Here is a 12758-nt window from a genome sequence, read left to right on the forward strand (position 1 = left end):
AAACCCAAAAAACTCACACTGCTCGTACTTTAAAACATTGCTTTTAAATACTTCTGTGGTCAGATCTCTAATTATCCCTACTTCAGTGGGAAATGAAACAGATAAAACTTCTCAGCATGAAGTACAACAGTGAAAATGCTCTAGGAAAAGCTGTGATCAAACTGTGAACAAGCTCAGAGCACAGACATTCTAATTATGTAAAACCATTAAAAAATTATCAGTTTTATAAAAGTTGGACCCCCTGCAATTTGGCCCAAAATAAAATGCAGTATCCCTGAAGAGGAGCCCAAGTACTGCTGCTGAGCATGACTTCAGAAAGGTCTGGAAATGAAGATTGCACTCAAATTCAATTATTTCCAGAAAGCTGAGGATTTCTTCAACCTAAAAGTTAACTGTACAGACATACAGACAGACAACTGTACAGACATACAACTGCTCATCTAATGTCTTTTTTCTTATTAAACTTCACTGACACACAAGAGAACGAAACTGTAATTCACCCTCATAAATTATCTTCCACCTTCCCTCACATGAAACAGTGGGAAGTAATCACCCCATTTTGCTATCTTGATGTATCTTTAAAGGTAGTCATTAAGAGAAACGTACATCCAGCAGGTGAACAGAGATAACTGGTCATAAGCGATGACAGGCAAAAACACACAAGTATCTGATCTGAAAAGGGGCCAAGTTGGAAGCCAGATGCACACTGAACTATCCACTTTCCTGGCTGTTTATTCAGCTCATGTCAGGATGATTCAATGCATCTTTACACGCAGCTCCCTATTCATGCAGCATCTTCCAGTCACAAAACCAGGCATTTTCCATTTCTTCCTCTGAACAAAGGCTAGAACAGTGCAGTGGGAACTTGCCATTCAGCAGCGGAAACTATTTGTAAAGCTGGGAAGCTGGAGACACTGGGAAGAAAAGGCTTTAATGAAACTGGCCACTGTGTGTGCCAACTATCCAGACTTTACATATTCTTCCAAGGAACTCTGACTGAGGCTTTTTCTGTATTTACTCTTTACATCCCAGTTATTATAATACTTTGCATGATGCAAATGAACAAAATTCGTGAGAAATGCCATATTAGAAACAGGCAGGTTTTTTTTTTTTTTTTTCCCTGAAACCAGTCTGTAGCTGCACTCAATGACCCATTAACTTATTTCTGATTCTGTACAAAGCCAGCACCAAGACATTTGTGACTCATTATCAACCAGGGACTGGAATTCACCACTAGCTTTTCAGCTGATCCAGATCCAAAGGAAATCCCCATATGCTTGGAATTTCTAAAATACAAGCACTGCAGTTGTTGCCTGGTAAGGCGACAGTTGCCATATGCGACAGAGGAGATGTTTATATTTATGTTTTTGGAGGCTTGTAACACAGCCAGAGGCAGATAGATTTTCCCAAGTTGTGTCACTGTCCCCCAAATATAAACATGACACTGTTACTTCCAAAACATGGAAGCAGTAGAGCTGTGACAGTCTTCCAGACCAACATTTAAGCATGAAATACTTTTCACTGTTGCCTTTTTTTTTTTTCATTGTGAGAGCCCACATTCTGGGCAGACAGATGTGCTACACAAACCAGCTCTGCTCACTACACAGCTTCCAATCATTCATTCATCCCCAGAGTGCAGTCTGCCCTGTGCTGTGGAGGAGGAAATCTCTCATGGGTTTGGCTTTGGTGTCTGCAGTGACACAGCTTCCCAGAATGACCCCACAGCACACACAGCAGTGCCCACACCAGCCAGAAGTTATGAGTAGGCAGCACAGCATTTTCCAGCCCACCAGCCTCTAAGTGACAGCTAAATGAGGGGAAGCCTGGCCTGGGAGCACCACCAGTCCTTTGAGAAGGGCCTCGAAGCAATCACACAAATTCTCCACAATCACCCAAGACAAAAGTTTAGCTTATTTCCCTGCCCTTGTAAACAGCACACAGAGACATGGAGAGCCAAGGCAAGCACAGCACATTTTCCACCCTGCTATGGAAAAAGCAGAAGGTGGCTATGTAATTAGATGGTGTGATAATACAGACACTAGGGCTGGCTACAGCAAGGTGGAAATTCTGGTATTTCATACCTTTCAAGAGCTCAACTTTGAATTGAATTTTTTGAATTTTTGAATTAATATAATTACTCTCAATTAATTAAAATGAGGAAAGAACGAAATATCCTTTCATGAGACACTGACATGAATAACATTCAGGGAGCAGAATGGTGACCACTAATGTACTGATACTTATTATAACTGCCAGGCAGCAGCATCTGAAAAAGTTTCTCCTCTTACCCAGGACAGGAAATAATTGTCTGACATTCACTGTCAGAAGCTAAATAATAGCAATGAGCTATAACAATAAATGCTGCTGTGACGTCTTGATTATAGAGAATAGGAAAATACAAGCTTCAAAGCAACTCATTTGCAATTCCCCTACATTGTTTCTTACCTCCATCTCTCCTCACTCCTTCTGAGGCTCTCAGTCATAATCCTGCACTCAAAAGATTCCTGGAGATGTGGGGGAACTGTCTGGGAAGTCTGGGAGAGCTTGCCTCCACCTCCCTCCAGTCCTGGCAGCACATCCTTAATGAGGCTGCCTGCAACTGTATGAAGGCTCACCCTGAAAGAGACCCTTCCCCTGGCACCACTCCTCTGATGGGGACCTTGAAGTAAAAAATCCCCAGATTGCAGAAACATAGGAACATCTGAAATATTCCCTTTCATAATTCCCACCAGCACTCCGAGAAAGCTCCATGGACGCTTGAGTTCAACTTTAAACACCCTCTGTGCACCGACTACAGAAGTTTTACCTCAGCTCCTGAGTATTTCTGCGTGTGCTCCACGAGCTGGGCCAAGCAGACGTCGTCGCTGACTGGCATGGACTGGAAACGGAGCCTGAAGATTTCCCTGCGAGTGGCTGCGTCTGGCAGTGGCACGTAGATAATTCTGTCTATTCGCCCCGGCCTCAGCAGGGCCTGCAATGAAAGTGTCACAGCAAAAGTTACAGCACACCAAGGGAGTAAAAAACCACAGCCCAAAACCAACACCACCACCAAATAACCAACAGTTTAAACAAAAGCATGAATCTGCACAAGAAAAGACAGTAAGGCTACTCAGCTGGTGAAATACCAGTTAATGGAAAAAAGGAATCATAGAGGAACCACAGTCATTTTCCTAAAACAATACTTCTAGACTTGTTGCAAGGTGTGCTGGAATGTTAGGACTTGGCAGAAGAACAGGTGGCAATGGACACATTCCAAGTTCAGATCTTCCAACAAGACAACAATGAGAAAAAAGAAGGGTTTTATTGGAGTCAATAAATTTATTGGAATCTTACATTGTGGATCCACGCTGCTTTATCCCACGTTATTAGAGCTGCACATGCTTACACACAAGCAGATCACTCTGATGAGGTTTTTTATGCAAAATAAGGTAACAACAGAGAGAGGCCAGTGATGCACTTGGGTGTTCAGTTTATACTGAGGGTGGGAGGGTGGCAGAGCAAACAGAGACAGAAAATGTAAGATAGGACAATGCCCACAACAGGCAGCATGGAGGGTCCAGACTGGATGGGAGGAAAATATTTCTAGAAGAGAAGCACAGCCTCAGGGCAGGTTACTGGGGAGGCTGTGGAAATTCTGCCTTTGGGGGTTTTATGGCTCAGCAGAAGCAGTCAAGCTCTCTCTGATCTGGTCTGGTGAAAGTCCTGAGCAGGAGGGGGACCACGGGGCCTCTGGAAGCTCCCTTCAAACATCTTTGTGCACAGGGTCAAAAAGTAAACTTTATCTATATATAAAGCAGTTATACCCAATATAGAGGAGAAGCCAAACTCTTAAATTTATAGGAAGGGAGGAAGCTTATTTCCCTATGTTTATAAAAAAATCTCCAAGGTTTTTGAAAACCATCTACAGTAAAAAAAGTAAAAATCCTCCAGCCTTTCTTAACATTTGGAAAAAAGAAAAGCAAAATACAATAATCCCATGCACAGCAAATGCACATAAATAGTATTTAAACTATTTTTCAGAAACTGAACAATGTTTATAAGATTCAGTGTGTAACCTAAATTGTTTTTATGTTATGGTTCTCCCTTGGGTAGACTAGTTTGAGTTCCAGATGACTAGAGATATTGCATAGCTGTCCTGGGCTGTCAGCCAATAAGTCTTTTCCCAGCCTGATCATGTCAGTGAAAGTCATGCTGAAAAAATAGTAGGAAAGAGCTTTCCTTCCTGCACAGCATTGATCAAGTCAACACCCTTCCTAGAGTTTCTTTAAAAAGACTGTTGTGGTGCTTCAGAGTGGAAAAATGTATCCTGAATGTTAAGAGACATCTCATTATTTTTAAAACAACCCATGAAAATGCTCAGCAGAAAGTGCAGGGTCCTGTGGTGCTGCATGGAGCTGTGCAAGGACAGAGCACGGCTGGGAAGCCCACAAGTCAATACCAGCCCAGCATCCTGTGTCTGCAGTGGCCAATGCTGCATCCCTACAGAAGAGAGCAAGAAACAAGCTGTCCACTGATACCTGCTCACAGACTGCTGTTTTCCACTCCTGATGAACCCACCCAAGAACTCAGCTCACTGACAATGTCCTGACCAGTGTACAATTCAGTGTCTAAATCATGTGTGTTCATCAGGAAGTTGCCATTTTTTGCCAACACACTTGAAAGAGAAATTTGCATTTTTCAAGACTAGGCTTGGAGGGAGTGGAATTAAACTGCAATTGTGTTCTGCATGCTCTTAAGAAAATGCCCATAGCTAATTCTATTATTTAGAAGAAACAAGAAATGTTCACAAGAGTACGGTGGTGCCTCTTTCAAACCACGGCAGGTTTCATCAGGACACCCAGATAATTAGAACATCTTCTAGAGCCAGCTTAACTTCCCACTGATGAAGGACCAGGGCTGTGGTGCAGGTGGGACAGGGACAATGCTCAGTGCCAATCAGCTGGGAGCAAGCTCTCCAGTGCCTGGCTCTCAGTTCCAAGGCACAAAACAACTGCAGATCCAACACAGTGAACACACTTTTTTCTGGTCAGAGACTAAAATCTGTGTTTCCCCCCGTTTGTCCCCAGTGCTTTGTGTTTTACCTGTGGTGGTAGTTGAAGGCCCAAGTTTTAAGCATGCTATCATTACTTTTTTGCTACAATCAGGCCCAGGGACCTTATCCAAGGTGACCACATGTGCTGGGAACTGCACAAAAAAAGCACAAGTCAGTTGCAGCAGTGCACACTGGCTATATCAACACAGAAAAAAGGAGAGAAAATATTCTATAACCTCAGCATGAGATGAGAGTCAGTCCCTCCAGCCCCTGCAGACAAAAGCAGATTGAACTGAGAGCTGGTCTCCACCAGCCCTCCCCTTGTGGTGACCCTGGGAGACCCTGGGCACAGCCTGGCTGCTCCTGGCTCTGCTGCCACCACCTTGGCAAGCCACCAGGCTCCCCCTCTCCATGTTCCTGAGGAGCTAAAATCAGCAGGAGAAAGTGAGGAATGGGCCCGCTTTGACCTATCTGCTGTTCCTGGAGGAAAAAGGCCTGGTGAGGGGCTGGGCTGCAGAGCTGCTCTGCTGCTGGATGCTCAGAACACAACAGCAAGTTGAGGCCTCTCTCGTTTGCAGGACATCACGCTGCCTCCCAGGCTTTTCAACTCTGCCCACTTCTCACAGAGATGCTTTTCCTTTCAGGCCAAAATAATTCAGAATTCAGAACCAAGCTGCACACAGAGGCTGGCAGTAAGGGAACAAGACAACCCTCATGATGTCTTTGCTCACTGGAGAGAAGTGAACTCTTCTGGGTTGCTTAGGGAAGCCTGCTGGGGCACACGATGTGGGCAGCTGCACATCATGCTAACCTGCAGGGCTGATTTGGATGGGTGCTGACACCACCCTTCTCCTCAACACCATTTTTTGTACAGACCTAGAAGCTTCTGCTTTTCTCAGTGGAATGTTGTGTGATCCAGCCTTCACCACAGGTATGGATTTGGAGATGGCTGCTCCAAGCACGCCATGACTTTCACAGGCCATTCCAGAAGACGGAGCTTCAATCTTGCAACATGCACTTGGAAAATGGGGAAGAGAGCAATAAGGACAGCCAGGTCACCTCTGGGCCAGCCCCACTGCCCTGGGCTGGGTGCAACGGGATCAGGTGGTGACCACCTGGCAAAGCACGAGGATGGAGCAGGAGGAGGAGGGACTCAGCAGGAGGATGGATCCAAGCTGTGGAGCAGGAGGAGGAGGAGGGACTCAGCAGGAGCAGAGGCAGGAGGGGGAGGGTGAAGAGTTGAAGCAGGGCTGCAGGCCTGGGCAGGTGCAGCTGCCGGGAGCGCGAGATGAACTGCTGGCGACTGGGAGATGCAAACCCGATTTGGGGCAAGCAGCACACAGGAGGTGGGAACTTGATGGGGCCAAAATTAATTGATGTGTGCACAGAGCTACATAACTCACTGATGTCGAGCTGTGAGGGCTGCATAATTTACTCCAACCAGGAAGGGCACAAAACTAAGTAATTGGGGTTTTGGTAGAAACCAGAATAGCTCGAACCCAGAACACTTCGTGCCACTCAGCAATTCTTCTGCAGGTTTATGTGATTTTTTTTTTTGCTGTTACCACAACAGTTATACAAGTGCCCATGCATTGAAAGGTTATGAGTGGTACACAGATACAATGCTCCTAGAGGGAAGACTAGGAAAGTGGGATAATTCTCATGTAATATGGAGTATCATCGACAGCAAAACCACAGTTTTCTAAGGAGAAATGCCTGCCCTTTCAAAAAGGAACCTTTCATTTTCTTGTAATTAAAATGGAGTATTTCCTCAAAATGTATCATTGGAAAAGATAGATAAGTCAAAAACATGTATTTTGTGTGCAATTATGAAGACAATTATTTCAGGAAAGAAAACATTAATAGGTGAAGCCTGGAAAATATTTGTGGTTCTTGTTAAGAACAGACCAGACTTAACCTAAGGGCTTTGCTAATTTTCCTCCTCCTCTTTCCCTTTTTTCTTTTGAGCATCTACTTTAGTTAGCTTTGTCAAAGGTTACTTGGCCATTTTAAAAATCACATTGTCACAGAATGCAGAACTACAACAATAGCAGAAGCATAACTAGCTGAGCTATCTATTGGACAGGAAAAAAAATTATTTTCCTACTGATGGGAATCCAGCAGCCATGCTTAATTCATCAAAAGCATTCTTCATCCCATCTTATAACAAAAGCTCACACATGAACTGTGTGTGAAGGCAACCTAACTTTAGCAAAAAATAAATACAACTTAAAAACTCCTGAGCAGTAAGTGGCATATTGAGGTGAGTAAGAGAAAGCAAATCAGTTCAGGAGGTAGAGAAGCTCATCTGGAGAATCAGTGTCACTGCATATTCTCTGCTGCAATTAATCTCCACAAGTAGGAACAAATTTTTCTACTAAATTTGTCTCCTTTCAAGCAAATACATTGCTTTTAATGTGAAACCTAAAAAATGCAACTAAAAGTTTAATTTTGCCTCTGGAGTCTGTTGGGATTAGATCACTGATGAAAATGAGAGGACTGGGAATAGTTCCTTTGTAACTCAATCCTTCCAATTTAGATTAACAATTGCTATTTATGAACTGTGGTCAGGGCTCCTACTTACATGGTCTCCTCAATACAACAGATGCTCTGTATCTCAACTTCATTGAGCAATGCAATTATTTTCTTTTTTTTTTACTTTCACCATTAGAGTATTTGAACATTTCTAAGTCATTTTAAAGAAACAGAATCATAGAATCAAGAGAATGGCCTGGTTGGAAGGAAACTTAAAGATCATCCAGTTCTGCCATAGGCAGGGACACCTTCCACTAGACCAGGTAGCTCCAAGTCCCATCCAGCCTGGCTTGGAACACATCCAGGCATGGGGAATCCACAGCTTCTCCAGGAAGCCTGTGCCAGGGCCTCACCACCCCATCACAGCCTTCCAGCAGCCTGTGCAGGCAGTAGCTGTTTGTGAGATGTTTTCCATGGCTTTGCCCACATGTCGGGACAGATGCATTGCAAGTGTGGGAAGTGTTAAGGCCTTCTTGTGCCATCATTTACCTCTGGCAGGAGTGAAGGCAGCTCCCATCAAGGTGCTTCCCCTGTGCTTTTGAGGCTCACCTCAGTGCCTGATGTTTTCGTTCCCACTGTGCCAGAGCAGGTCATGCTCCCAGCCCAACAGATCAGGAAGTGCCAGGCATTTTAGGATCTTTGAAAGTTTCAAGTACAGGAAGCTCATCCATCCTGTCTGAGAAATTACTGGAGGCTTTTTTGCAACCACGGCTTAATTGCCAAAATTAACAGAAGGTGCTGAGGGGAAAAGACACGTGGGAGTATTACCATTAAAGACTTAAAACCATAGTCCAGTGGAGACTAAATTTGATTCTCCCATAAGGCTTTTACTCCCACTCCATCTGGCACGAGCTGCTTCAGGAAGCAACCCCAAATTCCTCTGTTCCAGGTGACACACTTATTCACTGTGTCACAAGGCTGGAGTTCTGTAATTACAGGCTCCCGAGTCAAGCGATACTGCTTTGTTCCTGCCAAGAGCCCCTTTCCTCACACTCTTCCACTTCCCCACCTTCTTCCTTCTGTGCCAATGTCTGTCACCACCCTCAGCCCATGCCAACATCTCTAACCAGTTCCCCTCTTTGATGACTTTTTTTGCTGGTCACCACCCTTGTACATCTCCCAAGATCTGTGCAGATTACTCTCTGCTGTCATTACACAACATCTACTACTCCTCTCAGGGTGGAGCACTTTGGTTCCCTAACCTACTGTGCATCCACTCCATAAAATGCATTTGTTAACAGAATTTTATCAAACATTATTAAAAACCAGCTCCTAGAGAATGCTGCACTTCCCTATGTGAAGGCTTTGCTTTGCACACAGATTTATAAAAGCCAGGCTGCACAGCCTTTCTGTGGTGTCAGTCTTGCTCAAGACCTGGAGCGTTGTGCAAGTTGACAAGAAAGGACATGATAGTTTGACAGCAGGTGTTCAGCAGGAACACGCTACCGAGCGGCAGCAGCCCTCTGCTCAGGCATTCAGCAGCAGCACGAACTAAAGGCACGGAGCAAATGTGTGCTTTGATACCCTGGCAAACAGCAAACCAGCTCCAACTGGAAGACAGCTGAGGTGATCCCAGTCCAAAGCAAGATGAAGAGATACAGAGAGTGAACCAATCCCAAAATAAGAACATGATCTGTCCCTCAGATGCCCCTGCCTGCGTAGCAGCTACTCCCTCTGCTTATCCTCCAGGTACACATCTCCAGTTAATCTTTTGCCTTCCACCACCAATTCACACCTGTTTCCAGTTTGTCAGATCAACAGAGGGAAACTTCTTCATATAATTCCATGTGTTCTCAAGATCTACTCTCTTTGCTGGCTACCCACATGAACTAACACCTCAAGCCAGCACTACGGATCAGTCTCTTAGCTATTCCAGCAAAAGCTTACATTACAGTGTGCAGGAAAACAGCAAAATCACCCGTCCTTACAAAATGAAGCCTGGGGAAAGAACTGCCTTGAATCAATTGAAACCACTGTCATCACCTGCTGGAACAACATGCCCTGCTTCTGCATGTTTCATAGCACCCAGTCATTTCCAATAAGGGTGGTGATTTAAAACAGATAGGAGTGTGACTTCAATAACTACAAATAGGCAGTGCTTTAAGTAAGCAAAAATTTCCAGAGTTGATATGAAAGCATATCAAGCCTCAAAAACCTCTAAGGAAGGCCAGGCTTGGCTTTCCAAACCTGCACAAAGCAGGATGCCACAAAACATTCTCATCCTTTTAATCAGACTAACAGCAGTGCCCTGACCACTGCACATCACCATCCTGCCACTGGCAGAATGTGATTGATAAAACCAATTTACAGGGAGTCGTGGAGAAAGGAGACTTGAGGAGACTTGTTCTGCTGCAATGTGACCGTGTAAACACCACTGTGAGGAACAATGTGCTCCTTGGCCCATGCAGACAATACCAGGGCATGTTTTTATGTAGTTTTGTTCAGATAGGATTAAAATATCTCAAGAAACACAGTTTCAACCATTTCTCTTGGCAGAAACATCTGCAGGTAGATACTCTGCAGCTGCAGAACCAGTATCTCTGAGCTTTTTTTCTCCATCTGATATTGCAAGCAGTTAAATTGGCCAGTTGGCACAAATCACTGCAGCGCTCATTGGGAGCCAAGCTTTGCCCAGGCCTCCATCTATAAAAGTCTAAACCTGTCAGAAACACGGCCCATTTTCAATGCAGTAAAACCAGAGCAAACCCAAGCAACCATGCCGATACAAATCCAGTTTGGCACCACAGAAATTCAGCTCCAAATTACGTGTGTTCAAACCCACTGAGGCACTGCCAGGGAATCAGGCTCTCCATCCCTCCCGCTTTGTCAACATGGCTTCAGAAAAGCAATTTATTCTTCATCATCTGCCCATACCTTCAGGACACTCAACCACACATTTTAAAGCCACCTTTGCAAAGCAGGTGTCAGACACAAGGTTTTGTCCTCTCCCCATGTCCCGTCTGAACACTTTTACCACAATGGCACAGAGGATGTCCCAATTTCCAGCTGTTTTCCTGCAATTTTAGCAAGGAGCAGGAGTGATCGAGTCCTTTGCCACTTTCTGGGTCTCACAGTGAGGTGGAGAAGACACTGGAAGATGCCCACTCCATGCAGCCTTTTCTCCCTCATTTCTAAGAAATGATTTTTAGTGAAGTTAAAAATTAAGTCAAGGAGAAAAAAAAATCTATCATCAGCTAATAAACAACATATCACACCCTCTTCAGTGTATGTTTACATAAGAGAGTCCTCCATGCTCCTGTCTAAGAGATGCAAAACCTCAGGAATGTCAGCTTTTTTTCTTCCTTTCCCTTTTTTTTTTTTTTTGGTGGGGGGTGAGTGGGGGTTTAATGAAAGAACCCCTTTAGAAAAAGATAACAATTACATGTAATGGAACCTGGAACCAGACTCTTTTGGCAATTAATCACCCAGGAGCCGTTGCAATCCTGCAGGCTGTTTCTGACAGATTTTGAGAGCTTTACAGGAATCACTGGGATAAGATGTGCCTGGGCTGGCTTCTGACAGGGACCAATCATGTACAAAGTGTATTGTTGGTTTTGAGTTTTGTACTTTTTTTTCATTTGTATATTCATACACACACAAATATATACATATATCTATCTACACACATACACACAGATGTGTGCACCCATATCTACATTTCCATAGGAATCTTTCTTTACATACATGGAACAACTGCAGAGCTCATTTGTTGGCCCAGAGGCAAAAAAAGAAAGAAAAAAAAAAAAAAAAAAAAAGAAAGAAAAAAAGCCTTTTCTTCCTCTCAGCAAAGTAGAGCTATCCATCACTTAACAGAGATACTTCCTGTTTTCAAGCAGTTGGGAAGGCATGACTTCCAACCCAAATACTTGGCTTGGCAAACCATTCCTGTGTTGACAGATGCTTTTATAACCACTTCATTCCACCTGAAGTTCCAGTATAAAAGGAGGTGGTTTTCATTGCTGGGTTTTTTTTACCTTTTTTTTTTCTGAGGGGGGAGAAAGGGAAAGCAGAAAGGAGAGGAAAGAGAAGGAAAAGAAAGGAAAATACCACAATTATAACAGCTGGATGACAGAGGTTAGCATAGCTCTGACAGATGTTACCATGTAACCTCAAAATGACATGTTAGAGAAAAAATAAACCACCGAACCTGTTCCTTGTAGGAAAGAGAATTTTGAACTCCTGCCAAAATAGCACAATTCTCCTCAGAAGCTTTCGTAATAATAATGTATTTCGGAAAATACATTATTTTCCACACATAAGCTTTACCTTTATATTACCAGTGCTCTGACTGATTAAATTACCAGCATGGGACGAGATGCTTTTCTGAGAGACAACTAAGCCTCAAATGACAAAAACCGACTGCAGGTCAGCTCCATCAGGACCTGCCTTGTAGCAGCTTTTCATCTCTTACTTTCTGTTTTCCTAGGATTCATCCACAGGACATGCTCTGAACACTTCTTTAGGCAACATACTTCAGTGTATGACAAGGAGAAGTTAAACTGTGCTACAGACAAGAAGATGTATTTCTAAAAGCTGCATGATCCATTTTATGTAACCTTTTGTCATACCAGTTTTTGTATTCCTTACACCTGGTTCCTTCAGTGACTACCCTACCACAAAATTCTTCATGACTTCTCCTGGCTTGTGACCAAACTTTACAGACCTGTCTGACAAACTACAGATAGACATACTACAGATAAACAAAGTGCAAAAGAAATATTCCCAGAACAAACCAGATACATGAAAGCAGCTGCTTCTAAAGAAAGAAATCAGCAGAGGTAGGCAACATCAAGGAAACAATTCAGAAACAGTTTCAAAAGGAAATCAATGACTTTCCGTCATTACTGCCAGCACTGCGGCTGAAAAAAAAAGTAAATTTCTGGTTTTCATTATTTGAAAGATCTTATTTTACTACTGTGGTTCTGGAAGACCATTTAAAGCAATAAAGTAGATACCAGTCACAATAACTGTAAGCTAAAGGAAAAGTCATTCAACTCGGAGAGAGAGAGAATAAAGCCACTATACAAAAAACATCACTCATCTGTACTTGAACACTAGGGCGATTATGCCTTTTACAAACCCATCTTGAGGCCTATATTCCAAACAATCAGGGAGTGAAAAAAAACACATCCTGGTTTAAACCCCTCTCTTTGGGAGACACAGCCCTCCTGCCCTTTCACAGCTAACACAT

General features: G+C 43.5%; 1 protein-coding gene across 1 annotated transcript in view; it reads right to left on the reverse strand.

The window, feature by feature from the left end:
- The window catches only part of AFG2A (AFG2 AAA ATPase homolog A), a 161417-nt gene that overhangs the window by 30086 nt on the left and 118573 nt on the right, over positions 1 to 12758 (reverse strand). The window contains 1 exon segment of the mRNA XM_059470232.1: positions 2807 to 2971. Within this exon segment, the coding sequence (XP_059326215.1) occupies positions 2807 to 2971 (165 nt within the window).

This window comes from Ammospiza nelsoni, chromosome 4 (genome assembly GCF_027579445.1).
Source record: "Ammospiza nelsoni isolate bAmmNel1 chromosome 4, bAmmNel1.pri, whole genome shotgun sequence".
Taxonomy (NCBI): Eukaryota; Metazoa; Chordata; class Aves; order Passeriformes; family Passerellidae; genus Ammospiza; species Ammospiza nelsoni.